General features: G+C 41.6%; 1 protein-coding gene across 1 annotated transcript in view; it reads left to right on the top strand.

Annotated features, from left to right (window-relative positions):
• NLRP13 (NLR family pyrin domain containing 13) overlaps positions 1-24,713 on the top strand; it is a 51,093-nt gene that overhangs the window by 134 nt on the left and 26,246 nt on the right. Inside the window, exons 2-6 of the mRNA XM_065534965.2 lie at positions 6,745-7,128; positions 14,586-14,654; positions 14,965-15,033; positions 15,642-15,710; positions 16,305-16,370. Of these exons, the coding sequence (XP_065391037.1) occupies positions 6,810-7,128; positions 14,586-14,654; positions 14,965-15,033; positions 15,642-15,710; positions 16,305-16,370 (592 nt within the window). The 5' untranslated portion in view covers positions 6,745-6,809. The remainder of the gene's footprint in view (positions 1-6,744; positions 7,129-14,585; positions 14,655-14,964; positions 15,034-15,641; positions 15,711-16,304; positions 16,371-24,713) is intronic.

Below are 24,713 nucleotides of genomic sequence, written 5' to 3'. Positions count from 1 at the left end.
GTGGCGGTGACTACTTCTGTGGGGGGTTTCCCAAGTCAGAGCCTCTGGAAACTCGTATGAGATTCGAAGTCCGTTTCGTAAGAGATGTCTCCTCTCTCTGCTCTAAGGTTTCGTCTTTCTCTGGGACCTTTCCCTCCACTGTGTCCTGCTGGTGTTTTCTTAGGAGCAGGAATTGATTGCACACGCTTCCGTCTTCAGTTGGAAGCTTTCCATGTCCTCAACCAAGGGGATTCCGCAGTCGTGTGAGACTTTCTAGCTGAATTTCTCTGTTCCGGTGTTTTTTTTTCCCCTCCAGGGTTTTTGCACTTGCTGTTTTCACTGACTGCTCTACCTCCTAATCCTCTTCCCACCTTCCTTGGCTTATTCTGATGCATGCTTCAAGTTTGGAGGAATTTCCTTTCGAATCCCACGTAGTAACTTCATGGCACCGTGTGGGTCTCACACCCAACGTGCTTCATCCTAATTACAGTCGACCCTCTTTGTTTGTGGATTCCATGTCTGTGGAATTCATCTACTCTCTAAGATCTGGCAACCCCCAAATCAATATTTGCAGAGCTTTCCAAGTCATTCGGACGTGCACAGCCTCAGGGAAAATTCAAGCTGAGGTCAGAGAAGGCAGTGCTGGCGGGCTACTGAGGGCCCTATTTTTGTATTTTTGGGCTTTTCTTTGGTGACTTTGCTGTCTAAATGCCCCCTCATGTAGTGTGGAAGTTCCGTCTGGTGCTCTACACACAAGAAGGGATATGAGTTCTGAAGATAATGCATGTGTTAGATGAGCTTCATTCAGGCATGAGCTATAGTGTTGGTGGCGGTGGGCTCAGTGTTAATGAATCAACAATATGTATTCAGTTAGGTGTCCTTAAACAGAAACACGTATAAAACAAGGTTACATACTGACTAGTGGATGAAGATGTGACCAGAGGCTCACGGGAACCTAACCCTATAATCTTGGAGGAGTTGTTGATGGTTGATGACCTCAGTTCTTGTCTCCTTGTTTTAAAAATTTAAACAAGAGACATACGAGAAAAGAAGTGCAGCATGGAGTAACTTTTTTTTTCCTTTTCAAGACAGTCTGGCTCTTGTCGCTCAGGCTGGAGTGCAGTGGTGCCATCACGGCTCACTGCAACCTCCGTCTCCCAGGTTCAAGCCATTCTCCTGCCTCAGCCTCCTGAGTAGCTGGGATTACAGGTGCCCACCACCACGCCCGGCTAATTTTTGTATTTTTAGTAGAGACGGGGTTTCACCATGTTGGCCAGGCTGGTCTCAAACTCCTGACCTCACGTGATCTGCCCACCTCGGCCTCCCAAAGCGCTGGGATTACAGGCGTAAGCCACTGTGCCTGGCCCCCTTGCTCAGCTTCTACTCGGTGTTTGATGATGCCTTAATGCCATTTGAATCTCAAATAAGCTTTTTCCCTGGTCTTTACCCTCCCTGCTAATACCTGAAAGGGTTTTTTTCTATAATGTTTCAAGTTTTCCTCTGTGTGCCCTTCCCCCATCTTTTCTCCAGCAATTTCTGGAGTAGTCCAATGAATTTGGACTGCCAGGGTAGGTCCTAACATACATCTCTTCTGGAGATTTCTCTTTGGGAGACATGGGGGCGGGGGCGGGTCACACACCAGTAGCTTCAAGCATAGTGTTTTGGGCCAGGCACCGTGGCTCATGCCTGTAATTCCAGCACTTTGGGAGGCCAAGGCCTGTGGCATTACCTAAGGTCAGGAGTTCGAGACCAGCCTCACCAACATGGTGAAACCCTGTTTCTACTAAAAATACAAAATTAGCTGGATGTAGTGGTGGGCACCTGTAGTCCTAGCTACTCCAGAGGCTGAGGCAAGAAAATCACTTGAACCTGGGAGGCAAAGACTGCAGTGAGCCAAGATGGAGCCATTGCACTCCAGCCTGGGCAATGAGAGCAAAACTCCATCTCAAAAAAATAGTCTTTTGTTCTGCTGTCTATCTGTTGCCTTCAATGCTACCTGGTATTTTGAGATGACCCAGCACACGTGCTGTACCAGGTTCTACAGGGGAATAGCGGCAGATTCATCTCAATCACCGTTAGTTGCCTGGTGGCCAACATCGTGATGGGCAGAACTCAGCCTTGACTTCTGTTTTCTCTCTTTGTTACCCCTTCTCCCTGATTAGTTCCCCCGTTCCCATCTCTCAAATGTCTTTGATCTTTACTGTGACTAATTCACTTCAATGTTCTTTTTATCCACATTTCAGGTGAACCCTCTAAATGTGAGTTGGTAAGTACTATCAGGAACCTGTAACTTTTCTAGGACAGCTGTCACTGTTTTAGTAAGGCAGATAAATCAGGTGCTGATGGCATCCTTCCTTCTGGGATGGGATGAAAGCGAGTGAACTCCAGTCTAGATAAGGTTGCCAGAAAAAATACCCAGTTGAGTCAGAATTTCAGATAAACAATAAATTCTTTTTGGTGTGTGTATGTTCCAAATAACACTCTTGTGTATCCAAAATTAAAATTGAACTGGAATCAGCACCCTATGGAATTGCATTTAAGAAAACAACTTTCTAAGTATATCCCAAATATCATTCATTGTTTACCAGAAATTCGGATTTAACTCAGAATCTTGCATTTTTGCTGGTCAAATCCGGAAACCCTAGTCAATGTTTACCACCACCATTTCCTCCCTTCCTTTATTCTTGCGTTGAGTTTTCTCAGGGGTGGGAAACAAGACATTAACAGCTAGGTTCAGCACAATTAATTGATCTTAGTTTATCAGAAGGAGGAGTTCGTATTTTCAGAATATTACTGGTTTTCTTATAGAAATAAGTGCTTGCGTTTTAAGTGAAAAGATGTTTGTATTTGTAAATCTTTTCCCTTCTCCCCCTTCCCCTAATCACTGAAACAACCAGGGACCGGGTGCAGTGGCTCATGCCTGTAATCTCAACACTTTGGGAGGCCAAGGCCGGTGGATCACCTGAGGTCAGGAGTTTGAGACCAGCCTGGCCAACATGACAAAACCCCGTCTTTGCTAAAAAGACAAAAATTAGCCAGGTGTGGTGGCACATGCCTGTAATCCCAGCTACTTGAGAGGCTGAGGCAGAAGAACTGCTTGAACCCGGGAGGCAGAGGTTGCAGTGAGCCGAAATCATGCCACTGGGTGACAGAGTGAGACTCCCTCTGAAAAAACAAACCAAAAAAACAAACTACCTCGGTCTTAGGGACAGTGCTTGTCTTGGGTGTTGCTATCTGGTTGGTGTAGGAGAGAAAGGAAACTCTGGGCAGAGTATGAGTCTTTTTGACAGGGATGTTTTGAAGGCCAATCACAGGATAGAGAAGGGCTCAGAAACTTTCCTGGACAGTTCTTTTTTTGCATTTAGGGAGTTGTCTTAGTCTGTTCCTGCTGCCGTAACAAAATATCTTAGACTGGGTAATTTATAAAGAACAGAAATTGATTTCTTGCCGTTCTAGAGGCTAGGAGGTCCAGGGTTGAAGTGTCAGCAGAGATTGAGTGTCTGAAGGCCTGCTGTCTGCTTCGTAAATGGCACCTCTTGCTGTATCCCCACATGGTGAAGGAAAGGAAGGGCAAAATGAGATGCGGTTGCTCCATTAAGGTCCCAACTCCCATTCATGTAGCTTCCTCCATCACAACTACCTCTTAAAGACTCTACCTCTCAATAATATCGTATTCATGGTTAGGTTTCAACTATAAAATTTGAGGGACACAAACATTTAGACTGTAGCAGGAGTGACACACTGAGGATTAAGGTTTTGGTTAGATCAGGTGGCTTCTCTGTTCTGGCTTATTTGCTCAGCTCCTTCCTGTCCAGAGGCAGGCATTTGAACTACAATGAATGTTTTGCTTAGGCCAGTTACAAAGTGGCTTTCACACTCTCACAAGTAACATGTGGGAGTTCCAATTGCTCCCCATCTTTGACAACATTTGATAATATCAGCCCTAATCATTTCAGTCACTTCACGTAGGTGTAGTATTATCTTCTTTTTTTATTTTTTATTTATTTTTTTTTTTTTTTGAGATGGAGTCTTGCTCTGTTACCTAGGCTGGAGTGCAATGGTGTAATCTCAGCTCGCTGCAACCTCTGCCTCCTGGGCTCAAGCAATTCTCCTGCCTCAGCCTCCCAAGTAGCTGGGATTATAGCTGTGAACCACCAGGCCTGGCTAAATTTTTGCGCTTCTAGTACACACAAGGTTTCACCATGTTGGCCAGGGTGGTCTCAAACTCCTGATCTCAGGTGATCTGCCCACCTCGGGTTCCCAAAGTGCTGAGATTACAGGTATAAGCCACCGTGCCTGGCCTGGGTGTAGTAGTATCTTACTGTGGTTTTAATTTAAATTTTCCAATGAGTCATGCGTTTTGGCCATTTGGATAACCTCATTTCTGAGGTGCCTGACGCAGCATTCTTCCCATTTACAAAAACGGAAGTGTCTTTACTGCATTTGTTGGGTATATTGTTCTAATTGTTCAACCAATTAGGTCAGGTTGGTTAATTATGTGGTTCAGATATTCTGTATCTTGATCATTTTCTTTGTGTGTTCCCCCAGTTATTGATATGTGTTTAAATTTTCAACTAATCAATCTTTTAACTGTATTTGTGTTACATATTTTGAAGCTATACTGTTGGGTACATACAGATTAGCCTTACTATATCTTCATATGGGAATGATCTTCTTATAAAACGTCCTCTATATTTAATGATTAATTTTGCCTTAAAATCTACTCTGAATGTGATACGACTGTACCTACTTTTCTTCAGGTTAGTTTTTATACTGTATCTTTTTTCATTATTTTAAATGTTTTATGCTCTTATATTTAAAGTATGCCTTTTTGTATCTAATCTAGTTTAACAGATATTCTTCAATTAAAATATTTAGTCCATTCACACTTATGTAATTGACTCATTTTAGTTTCAGCACACCATCTTATTTGTTTTCTATTTGTTCCGTTTGTCTCCCATTCTCTTATTTCTCTTGTTATCTTGGTTTAAATTTAGGTTCAGGGGTAGATGTGCAGGTTTGGTTATATAGGTAAACTTTTGTCACAGGCGTTTGTTCAGGTTATTTCATTACCCAGGGGTTAAGCCCAGTACCCATTAGTGATTTTTCCTGCTCTTCTCCCTCCTCCGTCCTCCCTCCTCCAATAGGCCCCAGTGTCTCTGGTTCTCCTCTCTGTGTCCATGTGTTCTCATCTTTTGAATAAATATTTAATTTCTGTTAACTTTTTGGTTATACATCCCTCAGTCTTATGGTTATCCTAGAAATTTGAATATTGATTTTTAAAATTTATTTATTTATTTAGAGATGGAGTTGCTCTGTAGCCCAGGATGGAGTGCAGTGGCACAATCTCAGCTCACTGCAACCTCCACCTCCTGGATTCAAGGGATTCTCCTGCCTCAGCCTCCTGAGTAGCTGGGATTACAGGCACCTGCCACCATATCTGGCTAATTTTTGTCTTTTTAGTAGAGACGGGTTTGTCGTGTTGGCCAAGCTGGTCTCAAACCCTGACCTCAGGTGATCCACACCCCTCAGCCTCCCAAAGTGCTGGGATTACAGGCTTGAGCCGCCGTACCCGGCCTCAGTACTCATCTTTGTATTTCCCTCTCCTCCTTTGTTACTGTCTTCATATTTTACTCTGTATGTTATAAATTCCACAAGATGACGTCAAGAGTCATTTTTCCTTTACATTTATCCGCATACTGACCATTTCTGTGGCTCTTTGTTTCTTGACACACTTCCATCCTTTCCTCTGATAAACTACTTCTTAGGTAGTTTTGTGTGATATGCATATCTGCTGGCAGCAAATCCTCTCACCTGTTGACTGGAAACATCTTTATTTAGTCCCCCTATGTGAAGGACATTTTCATGGCCATACAGTCTAGGCTGGCAGGTTTTAAAAAATAGCAATTAAAGATGTTATTTTATTGTCACTTTTAAAATTTATTTTTATTATACTTTAAGTTTTGGGATATATATGCAGAACGTACAGGTTTGTTATATAGGTATACATGTGCCATGGTGGTTTGCTGCACCCATCAACCCATCATCTATATTAGGTATTTCTCCTAATGCTATCCCTCCCCAGCCCCCCACCCCCATTGTCACTTTTATAAAATAGAGATAATAACCATCCTATTCCTCTGGTTGTTGACAGAATAAAACAAAGGTCATAATGCATGGTGTAGAGTCAATGCTCCGTATCCTTTATGGCCGAATTCCTCCTAGATGCCAGGCCCCTGTTGTAGGCAGAGCATAGAACACTCTGGTGTTACACCCAAGAGTAAGACAGGCAAGGCCTCTGTGTAAAAGGAGTCTACATTCTTGCAGACAAGAGACATAAATAAGTGTACAAGGCTGAGCGCAGTGGCTCACGCCTGTAATCCCAACACTTTGGGAGGCCAAGGTCCGTGGATCACATGACATCAGGAGACCACCCGTGGCCAATGTGGTGAAACCCCATCTCTACTGAAAACACAAAAATTAGCTGGGTGTGGTGGTGGGCACCTGTAGTGCAGCTACTCAGGAGGCTGAGGCAGGAGAATCGCTTGAACCCGGGAGGCGGAGGTTGCAGTGAGCTGAGATTGTGCCACTGCACTCCAGCCTGGGGGACAGAGTGAGACTCTGTCTCAAAAAACAAAAAACAAGTGTACTAACACAAGTAGCGGGAAGTACTGTGAAGCGAAAATACTCAAATGTGTAGTCTAGACAGTGTGAGGAGGTGATACTTATGGCTTATGATTTCAACTCTCTCCTTCTTTTCTGTAGGCCCCAAGTGTCCTGTGGATGTAGGAGAACATTGTTGAAGTGAGAAATTGCACGTGTCGGGCAAGATGAGCTTTTCTGTAACCACCTGGGCCGACGGCGGCACCAACCAAGGCCTTCTGCCTTACCTGGTGGCTCTGGATCAGTATCAGCTAGAGGAATTCAAGCTTTGCCTGGAACCCCAACAGCTGATGGACTTCTGGTCAGCCCCCCAGGGGCACTTCCCGCATATCCCCTGGGCCAATTTGAGAGCTGCCGACCCCTTCAATCTGTCCTTTCTTTTGGAGGAACACTTCCCAAATGGTCAGGCGTGGAAAGTGGTCCTCGGCGTCTTCCAGACAATGAATCTGACCTCACTGTGTGAGGAAGTTAGAGCCAAGATGAAAGGTAAGAGGCCTCGAGAAGGAAGGCGGGGGACTGCTTGGCACTCCTGAGAGCAAGGAGGTAGGCGCTGGGTTTCCGTGGGGTCATTCCACGTGGCTGGTCTCCCCCTACAAATCCTCCTTGAGAATCTACAATGGTGTAACCTTTAAAGGCCTGAAAGCTTAAAGATTTAGTGCTGTAGCCTGGGAAGGAATAGCAAAGACAAAGGGAATTGGAAGAGGTACATTCAGTTCTGTTATAAGCCTTCCTTTTTTTTTTTTTGAGACTGAGTCTTGCTCTGTGGCCCAGGCTGGAGTACAGTGGTGCGATCTCAGCTCACTGTAACCTCTGCCTCCCAGGTTGAAGTGATTCTCCTGCCTCAGCCTCCCGAATAGCTGGGACTACAGGCATGAGCCACCAACGCCTGGCTAATTTTTTCTATTTTTAGTAGAGACGGGGTTTCACCGTGTTAGCCAGGATGGTCTCAATCTCCTGACCTCATGATCTGCTCACCTCTGCCTTCCAAAGTGCTGGGATTACAGGTGTGAGCCACTGCGACCAGCCCAGCCTTCTTTTAAAAATGCAAATTTGTCCCAATGTGATTGTTGTATTAGGGAACAACTTGAGCACAGCACAAATTTCATGTTAGCTTACGCATGGTTTTGCCTAAGAGAAACACTAAGAAAGCACAACACACACACCCCCAGCCCCCAACCCACTGACCCTGCACTCCGCTGAGCAGAGCCACGTAGGATTGTACAAAATGCACACAGGCATACACCTGAAACATCTACCCACTTTCTCAGTACGAGCCTTGCCCATTCTACACTTTCCGATTACAGATGATTGTTCTTCCACCACTTCACAAAAACTCACAAGCTGCAACACTTCCCATGTTCACAAAGTTCATGTTTTACTCAAGGTAAAGTTTCATGCCACATCTTCTGTGGTATTGCAGGGCCAACTGTGGTGTTGTAGGATTCTGCAGAGTTTATTGTGATTTTTGTTTGTTTGTTTGTTTTGAGACAGAGTCTCGCTCTGTCGCCCAGGCTGGAGTGAGTGGCACGATCTCAGCTCACTGCAAGCTCCGCCTCCCGGGTTCCCGCCATTCTCCTGCCTCAGCCTCCCGAGTAGCTGGGACCACAGGCGCGGCCACCATGCCCGGCTAGTTTTTTGTATTTGTAGTAGAGACGGGGGTGTCACCGTGTTAGCCAGGATGGTCTCGATCTCCTGACCTTGTGATCTGCCTGCCTCAGCCTCCCAAAGTGCTGGGATTACAGGCGTGAGCCACCACTCCCGGCTGTTTATTGTGTTATAAAGTATTTTGTAATTAGCAAGTGCAAAACCGTGCTGTTTAAGCTTCTGCTTAAAATTCTATATATATAAAATAATGTATATAATATATAAAATCACTGATTGTTTCCCATAAGCTGTGTGGTTTTAGTGCACAGTTGAATCTGCTGTGGTGAGTTTTCAGAATGCATATGTCACTTTATAGCAGAACTGATCACCTATGAGATCTGTTGAAAATACTCATGTTTCCTGGTGCCTGTTATAAACCAGATATTGATTGATTGATTTTGAGATGGAGTTTTGCTCGTCACCCAAGCTGGAGTGCAATGGTGCGATCTCTGCTCACAGCAACCTCTGCCTCCCGGGTTCAAAGGATTCTCCCTGCCTCAGCCTCCCGAGTAGCTGGGATTACAGGCACTCACCACCACGCCTGGCTAATTTTTGTATTTTTAGTAGAGATGGGTTTTTGTCATGTTGGCCAGGCTGGTCTCGAACTCCTGACCTCAGGTGATCTGCCCGCCTCAGCCTCCCAAAATTCTGGGATTACAGGCGTGAGCCACCGTGCCTGGCCATAAACCAGGTATTTAGCTTAATGCTTTCTATGCATTTGTACTGACTCTTCACTAATATTAGAAGGAGTTCCTGTTATTCGTATCTTACAGAGAAGGAAACTGAGACACAGACAGCTTAAGTAAATTTTCCAAGGTCACAGAGCTGGTGGAGCAGGAGAGCTGGGACGTGAGCCCAGGCAGCGTGTCTCCAAAGGCTCTGGGCTTGACCATGTACAGCTTCTCCTACCCGCAAATGAGTGAGTTCTAGGGAAGGAGAGTGGGCAATACTGAGTTTTCCATATCAGAACCCTGGGTACTGGGCATTCTGAGTCATACAAGTTCGGGCTTTGTGTATCTTCCGGTGGGCAGGAGGATGGGATGGAGACTAGAACACCACTCCACCCTCTTTTTCCCTGTCCCCCTCTCTTTTTTAAAGCCTTCAGATATTCTTGTTTGTAATAGGCAGATATAAAGCAGAAAACTAGGGAATGTGATTTAGAATTCTTTTTTTTTTTTTTTTTTACTGTCTTAATTTCTTTTTTTTAAATTATACTTTACGTTTCGGGGTACATGTGCAGAATGTGCAGTTTTGTTATATAGGTATACACATGCCATTGTGGTTTGCTGCACCCATCAACCCATCATGTACATTAGGTATTTCTCCTAATACTATCCCTCCCCTAGCCCCCCACCCACTGACAGGCCCAGTGTGTGATGTTCCCCTCCCTGTGTCAATATGTTCTCACTGTCTAGCTCCCACTTATGAGTGAGAACATATAGTGTTTGGTTTTCTGTTCTTGTGTTAGTTTGCTGAGAATGATTTCCAGCTTCATCTATGTCCCTGCAAAGGACATGAACTCATCCTTTTTTATGGCTGCATAGTATTCCATGGTATGTATGTGCCACATTTTCTTAATCCAGTCTATTGTTGATGGGCATTTGGGTTGGTTCCAAGTCTTTGCTACTGTGAACAGTGCCACAATAAACATATGTGTGCATGTGTCTTTATAGTAGAATGATTTATAATCCTTTGGGTATATACCCAGTAATGGGATGGCTGGGTCAAATGGTATTTCTAGTTCTAGATCCTTGAGGAATCACCACACTGTCTTCCACAATGGTTCAACTAATTTACACTCCCACCAACAGTGTAAAAGCGTTCCTATTTCTCCACATCCTCTCCAGCATCTGTTGTTTCCTGACTTAATGGTTGCCATTCTAACTGGCGTGAGATGGTATCTCAATGTGGTTTTGATTTGCATTTCTCTAATGACCAGTGATGATGAACTTTTTTTCATATGTCTGTTGGCTGCATAAATGTCGTCTTTTGAGAAGTATCTGTTCATATAATTCTCCCACTTTTCGATGGGGTTGGTTGTGTTTTTCTTGTAAATTTAATTTCTTTGTAGATTCTGGATATTAGCCCTTTCTCACATGGATAGATTGCAAAAATTTTCTCCCATTCTGCAGATTGCCTGTACACTCTAATGACAGTTTCTTTTGCTGTGCAGAAGCTCTTTAGTTCAATTAGATCCCATTTGTCAATTTCGGCTTTTGTTGCCATTGCTTTTGGTGTTTTAGTCCTGAAGAAAGGATATCAGAGATTGGAAATAGAGATTTAGAACTCTTAAATTCTGTTTCCAACCAAATATCTCTCTTTATAGAGACCTGGAGAGAGGAATTTGCACAGAGGAGAATGCTCTCAAAGGAAGAACTTTCTTTCTTGTTACTGAGTTTTAAAAATATAAACTTAGTTTTTGGATACATAGTAGGTGTATATATTTACGGGGTATATGAGGTACTTTGAAACTGGCATGCATCGGGTAATAGTCACAGGGGTAAATGGAGTGTCCATCACTTCAAGCATTTATCCTGTTTCTTGTCACTAATTTTTTTTTAATTTAAACTTAAATTTTAAAAATTCTGGATGCATAGTAGGTATATATATGGGGTATATGGGATATTTTGATACTGGCATGCATGGCGTAATAGTCACAGGGGTAAATGGAGTGTCCATCACCTCAAGCATTTATCCTGTTTCTTGTCACTGATTTTTTTAAATTTAAACTTAAATTTTAAAAATTCTGGATGCATAGTAGGTATATATGTTTATGGGGTATATGAGATATTTTGATCCTGGCATGTGTTGGGTAATAGTCACAGGGGTAAATGGAGTGTCCGTCACCTCAAGCATTTATCCTGTTTCTTGTCACTGATTTTTTTAAAATTTAAACTTACATTTTAAAAATTCTGGATACGTAGAGGTGTATCTATTTATGGGGTACGTGAGATATTGGGATAGAGGCAAGCGATGCCTCATAACCACATCAGGGTAGATGGGGTGTCCCTCCCCTCAATCGTTTCTCCTTTGTTTCTTGTTGCTGATTCTGAATGGCAGCATCAACTTCCTGCCTGAAGGCTGCAGGGCCAGGCGGGGCACATCAGAGGAGCCCCATTTCCCTGGTCCTTGTCTGGTTCCTACTTGGCCTTCTAAAGGCGTGGGTCATGTGGAAGATACCTCTCAAGCAGAAGAAAGCCCTGGGCCACATCCACTTCACCAGTCATGCAGGGGATGATAAAAGCCCGGCAGGTGGATCCTGTGGTTCTTAGTGCCCCGTTAGCCCCATCATCTAGGAAACTGTACCGTGAGTATCTCTGTACTTGACCAGTGCTGTGGGATATGCATTTGAGAGTGAGTTTGCGGACACACATGTGTATACAGGGACCCATGTACTGTCTTTTAGGGATTATTGGCTTAAGGGCTCAGGTTCTAGAGTCAGGATGCCTGGATTCAAAGGCTAGTTCCAGCTGACGAACGGTAACCTTGGACAAATGATCTTACCACGGGGCCGCAATTCTTAAACTGGGTGCACTGTTCCAATCTCTACATTTCTAGGGTGAAATGCTTAGAAGGCATTGGGCACGGAGAAGGAACTCCCATGTTAGTTGATCTTTGGGGTGGTTTTTTATCTGATAGCGTCACTTGCCCTGGTGGTTTATGAGTGATTGTTTAAGCATGGTGCCTCGCCAGCAGTATCAGAGCTGGGAGAGTGTCACTTCACTACACACACACCCTCCACCCCACCCAAGGATATGTCTGCAAATTTGCAGTCGAATAATCTATTTCTTCCACTGGTGGATCAGATGGTTCTTAGTGCCCTGTATACTGGCTTCCATAGGTGTACAAATGGAAGTCAGAATTGGGATTATTTTAAAAGGAATTAGACTTTATTTCATAGCCAAAAGAGAATAATCAAAGGCAAATGTGTCATAGTTTTAACTTTTTTTTTTTTTTTTCCTAGATGGAGTCTTGCTCTGTAGCCCAGGCTGGAGTGCAGTGGCATGATCTTGGCTCACTGCAACTTCTGCCTCCAGGGTTCAAGTGATTCTCCTGCCTCAGCCCCTGTAGCTGGGATTACAAGCACCTGCCACCATGCCCAGCTAATTTTTCTATTTTTATTAGAGACGGGGTTTCCCCATGCTGGCGAGGTTGGTCCCAAACTCCTGACCTCATGATCTGCCTGCCTCAGCCTCTCAAAGTGCTGGGAGTACAGGTGTGAGCCAACGTGCTGGGCTGGTTTTTACCTTTTATACTTAAATCTATTCTCTCCTTTGGGTTGTTTTTTTTTTTTTTTTTTTCTCCTGAATAAGGTGTAAAGTTTAGGTTGCCATCCCTTTTCTTTATTTTTTCCATGTATAGATATCCATTGGCTTCAGCACTGTTTGTTGAAAAGAGCTTTCTCTATTGAATTGCTTCTGCAACTTTGTCAAAAATCATTTGGCCATGCCTGGGTAGAATTCATACTTTTCAAAGTTATTTCGTTATATACATAAACATTTAAACGTTTAAAAGTACTCTATATTCTTCATTGCATTTTTAATTATGTAGGAATCGCTTCCCACTAAAGCATTTTTTGGGGGCAACCTTGAAGACAAGGCCAAACTTTCCCCCATCATCCTCCACATTGGCAGTGAGGTTTAACACATGCAATGGGAATAGGGACCACACTGACTTAAGTGCATATTTATGTGTAAACCACCCGTGCTTCCCTCCATTCAGGGGTGGCTAGGATTAGGATAAAGACCCTACTAAGTAAATCGATGGGGCCTGGGGGAGTAATGTTGGGTGTAGGAAGAAGAGGCTGGTGATCTAAAAACATGCTCCTCTGGCATTTAAAACATACTCAGATAAGTGCGCCTCACCAGAGAATGGAGGAATACCTAGGCCTGGTGAGGGACTGGTGGAACTTCCATACACCTGCTCTTTGCTATTTCTTGATGTCCTTGCAAAGTTCCCTAAGCATTAGGGAGAATAAGCAAAAACTTACTAATTTTTAACCTTTGTTTTCTCTTTGAAGCCATGTACTGGTCCTGCTAGGCTGTTCATCTAGAACAGCGTGGCTCTTACGGCAGGTGGTCCCAGCTAAATCTAGAGTCTTCATCTATTAAGATCCAGATGGTGATGCCTGATCCTTGACAGTAAAGCTATCACCTGGAAGGCTCACGGTGTTGGATTCGTTTGCAACAGAGGAATGCCACATGTCAGACAGTTGGCTTTTGGATAAACCAGAGCCAGCAATGGGGGAAAATCGTCTACTTTTCTTCTGCTTGGGTTATGCCTAGGAAAAAGTTCCCACTTGGGTTCCCTGCTTCTAGGAGGGTTAGAATTCAGGACAGACTTCAGCTTAAAGTATGTGGACATAGGACTCAGACTCCATAGGTAGGGTTTGTAGAGCTTCAGAGAGCTGGGATTCTTTGGCCTAGGCTACCATGGTTGGAGAAGGATGGATTCTTGTTCTCTGAAGGAACATGGAACATCTGGAGGAAGTACAGGACTCAGCTTGCTAACCAGAACAAGCCGTGTAAACAGTGACAGTCAATGGAGTTGTAAATATTAGAGCCATGTCTCTTTAGATGCAAATCCCTTATAAGGTATTGGCCCATAGCAACTATGTACTACACAGTAAAATGAGTTTGGCCACTGAGTCATAGACGAAGTCTTCTAGCTCACGAGGAAGGGGGACATTCAGAGTGGTGATGGTGCAGCAAATTGAGGGACTTGGTTTGAACCCAATTCTTGGTGCTTTTATTCCTATGGTATTTTATTCCGAAGATATTAGAGCAGCTTCTCTGTGTGGGGTACTGTTCTACACATTTGGGATGAATCCATGAACAGACTAGCCATCTCCCTAGACGGGCAATAGACATAATACATAAATCACATGGTGTGTTGAAACGTGACAAGTGCAAATGGAGGATAAGGCAGATGGGGAGAGGCTAAGGTATGTGATTAAAGATATAGGTGGTAGTCATAATCAGGCTTATCAGGCACTATTGTGGAAGTGAGATTTGAGCAGAGCCTTGAGAGTGAACTAAGCAGATATCTGGGGATCCACACAGCAGGGAGGGCTGGAGCCAAGGACCTCAGGCAGGAATGTGCTTAGCGTGTGCTGTGGACTTTCCCGAGTGCACACTGCATCTTCAGTTGGGCTAATGGAGCTTGAGAAAACTGGAGGAATCAGACCTTCAACCTCCAGTTTGTCAAAGAAGGAGTTGGTTCTACTGAGAGCCTCCATTATTGCTGGTCCATTTTCAGTCTGGGTTATTTTCACATGTCATCATCACTGTTTGTTTCAGGGAATGTGCAGACCCAGGAGCTCCAAGGTCCAACCCAAGAAGACGTGGAGATGCTCGAAGCAGCAGCAGGTGTGTACCACTACTTTAAGTTCATAACGGACAGGTTGCTTGATGGAGCACTCGTTTCACTGGTCCACATCCGCTGCCTACTCTGAAATTTCTTGAGTTTATAGTGCATAAAAAATTAAAAACTTTCCAACTAATTCTTTCAGTATTGCTTATTAAATAATACCTTACTGTAAACTGGGCATGCTGATTGCTCCAGTCTCTTCAATCCCATTTACCATAGAAAAAGTTGGTTCTACTGGGGGCTTCTGTTATTGCTGGCACATTTTCAGTCTGGGGTACTTACATATCTCATCATCCCTGTTGATTTCAGGGAACGTGCAGACCCAGGGATGCCAAGATCCAAACCAAAAAGAACCAGAGGAGCTAGAAGAAGAAACAGGTGTATATACTACTTTACGTCAGTAATCAACAGGTTGCTTGATGGAGCACTCGTTTCATTGGTACACATTTGCTGCCTACGCTGAAATTTCTTGAATTTATAGTACATAAAAAAATTAAAAACTCTTTCCATCTAGTTCTTCCAGTATTTCTTATTAAATAATAACTTACAGTCAGGCACAAACGCTCAGGCCTGTAATCCCAGCACCTTGGGAGGCTAAGGCAGGCGGATCATTTGAGGTGAAGAGTTCGAGACCAGCCTGGCCAACATGGTGAAACCCCATCTCTACTAAAAACACAAAAACTAGCCAGGCGTGGTGGGTGCCTGTAATCTCAGCTACTCGGGAGGCTGAGGCAGGAAAATCATTTGAACCCGGAAGGTGGAGATTGCAGTGAGCCGAGATTGCACCACTGCACTCCAGCCTGGGCGACAGAGTGAGACTCTGTCTCAAAAAATAAATAAGAAATATAAACTAGGCATTCTGATTCTTCCAGTCACTTCAATCCCATTTGCCATAGAAAAAGGTGGTTCCACTGGGGACTTCTGTTCCTGCTGGCCCATTTTCAGTCTGGGGTACTTTCATATCTCATCGTCACTGTTTATTTCAGGGAACATGCAGACCCAGGGATGCCAAGATCCAAACCAAGAAGAACCAGAGGAACCAGAAGAAGAAACAGGTGTGTACATTACTTTGTCGATAATTGACAGGTTGCTTGATGGAGCACTCGTTTCATTGGTCCACGTTTGCTGCCTACACTGAAATTTCTTGAATTTATGGTACATAAAAAAGTTTAAGCTCTTTCCATCTAGTTCTTCCAGTATTTATTAAATAATAACTTATGGCTGGGCAGAGTGGCTCATGTGTATAATCCCAGCACTTTGGGAGGCCAAGGCGGGCAGATCATCTGAGGTCAGGAGTTCAAGACCAGCCTGGCCAACATGGTGAAACCCCATCTCTACTAAAAATACAAAAATCAGCTGGGCCTGGTGGTGTGTGCCTGTAATCCCAGCTACTCAGGAGGCTGAGGCAGGAGAATCTCTTGAACTCGGGAGGCAAAGGTTGCAGTGAGCCAAGATGGTACCACTGCACTCTAGCGTGGGTGACAGAGCGAGACTCCATCTCTTAAATAAATATAAACTGTGCGTTCCGATTCCTCCAGTCTCTTCACTCTCAAGTTTGCCATAGAGTTGGTTCTACTGAGAGCCTTTATCATTGTGGCCCATTTTCAGTCTGGGGTATTTTCATATCTCATCATCACTGTTTATTTCAGGGAATGTACAGGTCCAGGGATGCCAAGATCTAAACCAAGAAGAACCAGAGATGCTAGAAGAAGCAGGTGTGTACACTACTTTATGTTGGTAATGGACAGGTTGCTCGATGAGCACTGGTTTCACTAGGTCCAGAGTAGAGTTGCCTCCTACTGACATTTTCTTCAATTTATGGTATGCAAGAAATTAAAAGCTCTTCCCAACTACTTCTTCCAGTACAATTTATTGAAAAATGCCAGGTCTAATCCACAGACCCTGGCCGAATGATGGATGAAAAAATGTACTCAGACACAGATATCCAGCAAAAGAGCAGGCTAGGGGACCGGGCTGCCCAGACACGGAGGAGGATGCTGTAAAGAGTTAGCAGCTGTGGCCCTGACAGGGTGGCATTGCGGGCATTTATTTAGAACAGATTTAATGACAAAGGCCTCGAGTCAACACACTTGTGGGCAATTCACATGGTCATGCCCCACCCCTGCACATGGGTGATGAAAGGCCGTGTTTCTGGAGACATGATAAACAAGCTATTAATATAAACTCCCCTGCATTCTTTTGTACCTACTTCTTACCCTTTGCCCTGGGGTAAGAACCACTGCCTTCAACTCATTCTTAGCTGAAGCTTTGCAACCCCCCCGCACCCCACTGCCTTCCAAGGTTTGCGTTTTTCCTACAATTTCTCCCACCACCCTGACCAATCTCCTACAGAAAAATAGGTTACTATAAACTGGATTATCTGCTTTTCCTGCAGGTTCTCACACACTGGTGTCTGCTTCTGGACTTTGTGCTTTTGTTAAATAACTGATATTGAGGTTATCTATTAACAGGTGAATTAATAGGCATCTGTAGTTTTTGTGTCGGTGGCCCTATGGAGATTTTCACACTGAGAAAGTAAAACACACATTCTAGTACTAAGTTTAGTTTTATCAAAGAAATACCTGTGCATGTATGCAAGCCCCAAAGAGTCACAGAAACAGAACTTGTAATGCAAACCATCAATCCTCCAGGCCAGCTCTTGAGGTCTGCTCTACTCTTGGGGGCTACTTCTGATATTTGTTTCTATGGTCATAAATGATTCATATTTCCTGCTATTTCTTAGTTTTCCAATCAGTTACCTACTGACTTCTTGTCATGGTAGGTATCTCTCTTCCCTTCTATCCTCCCATAACATCATTTCTCCTGTGTGTGACAGCATTAGCATTCAGTATCCTGGGCCTATAAATTGATGCTGAGTCTTGCAATGAAGGTTGTGTGCTGCAGTAGTTTCCTAGGGCCACTGCTAACCAATTGTATGACAAACTGGATAGCTTAAAACAAATCTGGGCACGATGGCTCACACCTGTAATCCCAGCACTTTGGGAGGCTGAGGCAGGCAGATCACGAGGTCAAGAGATGGAGACCATCCTGGCCAACATGGTGAAACCCCATCTCTACTAAAACTACAAAAATTAGCCGGGCGTGGTGGCATGTACCTGTAGCCCCAGCTACTCGGGAGGCTGAGGCAGGAGAATTGCTTCAACCTGGGAGGCGGAGCTTGCAGCAAGCCGAGATCGTGCCACCGCACTCCAGCCTGGTGACAGAACAAGACTCCATCTCAAAAAAAAAACAACAAACAAAAACAAAAACAAAAAAACCAACAAAAACCAACAAAACAGCTCTTTGAGAGGCCAAATGATATGGTTTGGCTGTGTCCCCACCCAAATCTCATCTTGAATTGTAGCTCCTGTAATTCCCATGTGTCATGGGAGGGGCCTGATGGGAGGTAACTGATTCATGGGGTGGGTCTTTCCTTCGCTGTTCTCATGATAGTGAATAAGTCTCCAGAGACCTGATGGTTTTATAAAGGGGCGTTCCCCTGCACGTGCCCTCTCGCCTCCCAGCATGTAAGTCGTGTCTTTGCTCCCGCTTCACCTTCCGCCATGATTGTGAGGCCTCCCCAGCCATGTGGAACTGTGAGTCCATCAAACTTGTTTTTCTTTATAAATCACCCAGTCTTGGGTATGTCTTTATTAGCAGTGTGAGAACAGACTAATACATCAAATAACTGAAATCAAGGTGTTGGTAGAAAGGCTCTAGGGGGAAGATCTGTTATGGTCTCTTCCAGCTATGGAGGCTGCCAGTATTTCTTGGGTTGTGGCCTCATGACTCTCATCTCCACCTCTGTGGCCTCATTGCCACCTGCTATGTCTTTTCCTCTGGGTGTCTGTGCCTCATCTCCCTCTGCTCCTACGTTAGGAGGATATCGTGCAATTGTATTAGCCACCCCACCTCCACCAAGATAATCCACGATAAGTTCTTCTTCTCCAGATCCTTAATCATTTTTCTGGGATCACATCGAGTAATTATTCTTTTGCCATATACCTTTGTATGGATACGTCATGGTTTATATTTAACCTTTTCCTGTTGACAGAAATCTAGGCTTCCAGGCTTTTTTAAAAACATTAAGCAATACTTTGATAAATGTCCATATCATATTGTGCATATCCATAAATATTTCTGTAGAAGACAGTCTTAAAGTAGGACTCCTAGACAAAAAGATATAATCTAAAGTTTATAGTCAAATTGATCCTCTAAAAGGCTGTAAAAAAAGTCATCCACTGTGATATTGTCTTTTTCCTTCCAACTATCAATAAAAATTCTTTCAAATATTTGCCAAATTAATAGAAATATTATATTGACTCAATACATACTTTGCATTCCATTTTGTTACATGGATATATTGTGTAGTGGTAAAGTCTGGGCTTTTGGTGGAGCCATCACCTGAATCGTCTGCATTGTATCTATTAAAGGAATTCTCCATCCCTCAATTCCCTCCTACCTTCCCACCCTTCTGGGTCTCCAATGTCTATTATTCCATTGTATATGTACATGTGTACACATTATTTAGCTCTGACTTATAAGTGAGAACATGTGGTATTATCCTGTGTCGGACTTATTTCACTTAAGATAATGGCCTCCACTTCTATCCATATTGCTGAAAAATACATTGTTTTTTATGAATACTCTTCATGTGTATACACACACACCACATTTATCCAACCATCCATTAATAGACGCTTATGCTGATTCCATATCTTTGCTATTGTGAATACTGCTGCAATAAGCACAGGAGTGCTGGTATCTTTGATTTTTTTTTTTTTCTTAGAGTAGATACCCAGTAGTGAGATTGCTAGATCAAATGGTAGTTCTATTTTTAGTTCTTTGAGAAATCTAATATTTTCATAGATTTTTTTACTAATTTACTTTCATACCAACAGTGTACAAGTGTTCTATTTTCTCTGAATCTTTGCGAACATTTGGGTTTTTTGACAGAGGCTTTAATTTGCATTTCTCTGCCTAGTGGTAATGAGCATTTTTTTAATGCTTCTTGACTATTTGTATGTCTTCTTTTAAAAAATGTCTGCTCATGTTCTTTCTCTATTTTTTAATGGGATTATTTTGTTTAAACTGAGTTCCTTGTAGGTTCTGGATATTAGCCCTTTGAATGTGTACTTTGCAAATATTTTCTCCTATCCTGCAGGATATCTGTTAACTTGATTACTTCTTCTGCTGTGTAGACACTTTTTAATTAAATCACATTGGTTTATTTTTGTTTTTCTTGCATTTGCTTTTGAGGTCTTAGTCATGAATTCTTTGCCAAGGCCAATGTTCAGAAAAGTTTTCCTTAGATTTTCTTCTAGGATTTTTACAGTTTTGGGTCTTACATTTAAATCTTTATTCCATCTTGAGTTAGCTTTTGGATATGGTGAGAGACAGGGTCCAGTTTTATTCTCCTGCATGTGGCTGGCCAGCTTTCCCAGCACCATTTATTGAACAGACTGCCCTTTTCCCAGTGTATGTTTTTATTGACTTTGTGGAAGATCAGCTAGCTGTAGATATATATTTTTATTTCTGGTCTCTCTATTCTGTTACATTGATCTATATGTTTATTTTTGTACTAGTACCATGCTGTTTTGTTTACTATATCCTGGTAGTATAATTTGAAGTCAGGTAATGTGATGCATACAAATTTGTCCTTTTTGCTTCTGATTGTTTTGGCTATTAGGGCTCTTTCTTGGTTCCATAAGAATTTTAGGATTGTTTTCTCTAATTCTGTGAAACATGTCGCTGGGAGTTTGATAGGAATTGCATTGAATCGATATATTGGAAAGTATGGTCATCTCAATGACATTTATTCTTGTGATCCATGAACATTACTTGTGTCATCTATAATTTCTTAAGTTTTTTGTAGTTTTCCTTGTGGAGATCTTTCACCTCTTTGGTTGAACATTCCTAGGTGTTTTTTTTGTTTTGTTTTGTTTTGTTTTTTACGCTATTGTAAATGGATTGCCTTCTTAATTTGGTCCTCAGCTTGATCATTATGGTGTATAGAAAGGCTACTGATATTTCTACATTGATTTGTTTTAATATTAAAACTTTATGAATTCATTTATCAAATCTAGGAGTCTTTTGAAGGAGCTTTTAGCATTTTCTATATATAAGATCATATTATCAACAGATAATTTGGCTTCTTCCTTTCCAATTTAGATACCTTTTATTTCTTTCTCTTGCCTGATTGCTCTGACTATGACTGTCAGTACTGTGTTGAACAGGAGTGGCGAAAGTCGGCATTCTTGTCTTGTTTCAGTTCTTGGGGAGACTGTTTTCAACTTTTTCCCATTCAGTATAATGTGGGTTGTGGGTTTGTCATATATGGCTTTTATTAATTTGACATATGTTCCTTTTGAAGCTTAGTTTGTTGAGGGTTTTTAATGAAGGGATGCTGAATCTTACCAAATGCTTCTATGCATCTATGGAGATGATCATATGGTTTTGTTTTTAATTCTGTTTATGTGGTGAATCACATTTATTGATTTGTAAGTGTTGAACCGTCCTTGTATTCCTGGATTAAAACCTACTTGGTCATGGTGTATTATCTTTTTTATATGTTGTTGGATTCAGTTTTCTGGTATTGTTGAAGATTTTTACACTAATGTTCATCAGGGATATTGGTCTGTAATTGTCTTTTTGTGTCCTTGTTGAGCTTTGGTATCAGGATGATACTGGCTTCATAAAAGGAGTTAGCAGGTACTCCCTCCTCAACATTTTTTTCTGCAACTGTTTCAGTAGGATTGGTACTGGTTCTTTTTTGTGTGTCTTGTACAATTTGGTTGTAAAATACATCTGGTACTGGGATTTTTTTTGTTAATTTTTTAAAAAATTACTGATTCACTCCTTATTTTTGATCTGTTCAGGATTTATATTGATTCAATCTTGGTAGGTTGTATGTTCCCAGAAATTTATTCCTTCTTCGTTTTTTAGTTTGAGTATAGAGTTGTCCATAGTAGTCTCTGATCTTCTGTGTTTCTGTGGTATCAGTTGTAATGTTTCCTTCTTCATTTCTGATTGAGTTTGTTTAATCTTCTCTTCATTAATTAGTTAGTATAGCTAGGCATCTATCAATCTTGTTTATCTTTTAAAGTAACCAACCTTTAGTTCTATTGATCCTTTGTATTGTTATTTTGGTCTCTATTTCTGCTCTGATTTGTTACTTTTCTTCTAGCTTTGGGTTTGATTTGTTCTTATTCTTTTTCTTTGAGTTGCATTGTTAGGTTGTTAATTTGTATTTTTTTTTTAATGTAAGCATTTAATGTTATAAACTTCTTAAAACTGATTTTGCTGTATCAGAGGTTTTGATGTGTCTCCATTTTAGTTTCAAAAAACTTAATTTCTGTCTTAATTTTGTCATTGACCTAAAGATTGTTTAGGAGCAGTTGTTTAATTTCCATGCATTTGCATAGTTTTGGGAGTTTGTCTTGAGATTGATTTCTAGTTTTATTTCACTGTAGTTTGAGAAGATACTTGATACAATTTCAATTTTTAAAAAATTTATTGAGCCTTGTTTTGTAGCCTAACATATGGTCTATTTCAAGGAATGTTCCATGAACTGATGAAAAGAATGTATATTCTGCAGTTGTTGAGTAGAAGGTTCTGTAAATGTGTGTTAGGTTCATTTGGTCTAAAGTCCAATTTAAATTCAGACTTCCTTTGTTTATTTTCTGTCTTGATCTGTCTAGTGCTGTTAGTGGGGTGTCAAAGTCTCCCGCTATTATTGTTGTTTTGCTGTCTTTAGGTCTAGTATTTGTTTTATTAATCTAGGTACTCTGATATGGATTTATATATATTTAGGATTGTTATATCTTCTTGAATTGATCCTTTTATCATTATATAATAACCTTCTTTGCCTTTTCTTAAACTATTGCTGGTTGAACGTCTCTTTCAATTAATATAAGTATAGCTACTCCAGTTTGCTTTTTGTGAAGCAAAGGGGGAAAAGTGGAATCTTTTTCTAACCTTTTACCTTCAGTCTATAGTGAAGTAAGATTAGTTTTTTTTTAAAGCAACATATATTTGGCTTATGTTTTAAAATCTATTCTTCCAATTTATATCTTTTAAGAAGAACATTTAATCCATGTATGTTGAAGGTTAATATTGATATATGACCTTTTTTTCCAGTTACAATGTTGATTTCTAGTTGCTTTGCAGATTTTTTGTTGTTCCTTTTCTTTGTGATTTGATGGAATTCTGTCATGTTATCATTTGATTTCTTTCTCCTTTGTGTAATTGCTTTATAAGACTCGTGTATTCCATACTTTTGTGTGTTTTTATGATGGCAAGTATCAACCTTTTATTTCCATGTTTAGAACTCCTTCCAGTATTTCCTGTAGTACAAGTCTAGTGGTGACACATTCCCTCGCTGTTTGCTTGTCTGAGAAAGACTTTATTTATTCATTTATAAAGCTTATTGTAGAAGGATACAATAACTTGGGGTTAACAGTTTTTATTTCTTTAAACAAAACACCTTTGAAAATAGAATTCCAGTTCCTTCTAGCTTGTAAGTTTTCTGCTGAGAAGTCTGCTGTTAGTCTGATGGGATTTGCTTCATAGGTGACTAGATTCTTTTACTGATTTTAGGAGGTTTTTTCCTTCGCATTAAACTTAGTCTGATGAATAAATATCATAGTGAGGACCTACTTGCAATGCATTTTTTTGAAGTTCATTAAGCCTCTTAGGATGCCTAGATCTCTTGCCAGAGTAGGGAAGTTTTTCTCAATTATTACCACAACAGGTTTTTAAAACTTCTTGCTTTTTCTTCTCCCTCAGGAATACCTATGATTCATAGGTTCAGACATTGTATGTAGTCCCATACCTTTCGAAGGCTTTGTTCATTTTTTTAAATCTTGTTTATTTTTGTCTGACTAAATTAATTTGAAAGACCTTCAAGTTCTGAGATTCTTTCCGCTTCTTTGTCTAATCTGTTGTTGAAATTTTCAGCTATATTTTGTAACTTCAATGAATTTTCACTTCCAGAAGTTTTGTTTTATTTTTCTCTCAAAAATATCTTTGGTGAATTTCTCATTCATATCCTGAATTTATTTTCTGATTTCTTTGTACAGATTTTATGATTTATCTTGGATCTCACTGAGCTTCTTTAAAATATTTTAAATTATTTATCTGGCATTTTTTACATTTTCATTTTGGTTAGGGTCCATTGGTTAGGATCCATTGCTACAGAGTTAGTACAATCCTTTAGGGGTGTCATAACACCCTGGGTTTTTTCATATGCCAAGAATTGTACACTAGTGTCTTATGTGAAGAAACTATCACTTCTTATTTTTGCATTTACTGTTTAGATGGGACTATTTTTTTCCCTTGAGAATGTGACTATAATGTATGTTTAGTAGGGTCATTTGGCTTTTCTGAGTGCTTTCATTGACAAAGACACTCTGTATGAATTCCTTGGTTATAGACAGTATTAGTGCAGTGGCTTTCTAAATGTGGTTTTAGTAGTGGTTTACTAGGTGTGTGCGTAGGCTCTTGGTCTCCTGTGGAGCCAGGTTGGTGAGGTCTTGAAGCTTATCTGGTTCCCAAGCACTGTTTACTTGTGTCAGCAGCTTTCATATTGGGTTGTATAGTTTGACATCTAGTCCAGTAGATGACACTTGTAGGTTAGAGCTAGCTGCAGCAGTTGCAGTAGCTTTTATGCTTGATCTTTGTTCACCAGGAGAAACTTTCTTGTGCATCAGGCGATGGGCTGATCTGTGGAATGCATAGTGGCTCGGGCTTCATGATCAGTCATGGAGGGGTGGTAGTGAAGTTGGGTGCAGCTGGGCAAGGCAAGCCTATCCTAGCTGATCTCTGCTGGCCAAGTTGGCCTCTCTTCCTTTTTCTGTGCCCCAGCTTCTTCCTATGAGTTCACTGTTGGGCTCGAGTATTCTCTCCTGATACTCTATTTGAATTGTGATTATCTATTTGTTTTGTTTGTTTTTGAGACAGAGTCTTGCCCCATTGCCCAGGCTGGAGTATAGTCTTGCCCCATTGCCTGGGCTGGAGTACAATCTTCGCTTGCTGCAACCTCCGCCTCCCTGGTTCAA

This window comes from Macaca fascicularis, chromosome 19 (genome assembly GCF_037993035.2).
Source record: "Macaca fascicularis isolate 582-1 chromosome 19, T2T-MFA8v1.1".
NCBI classification, from domain to species: Eukaryota; Metazoa; Chordata; class Mammalia; order Primates; family Cercopithecidae; genus Macaca; species Macaca fascicularis.
This window is presented reverse-complemented; position numbering and strand designations above follow the sequence as displayed.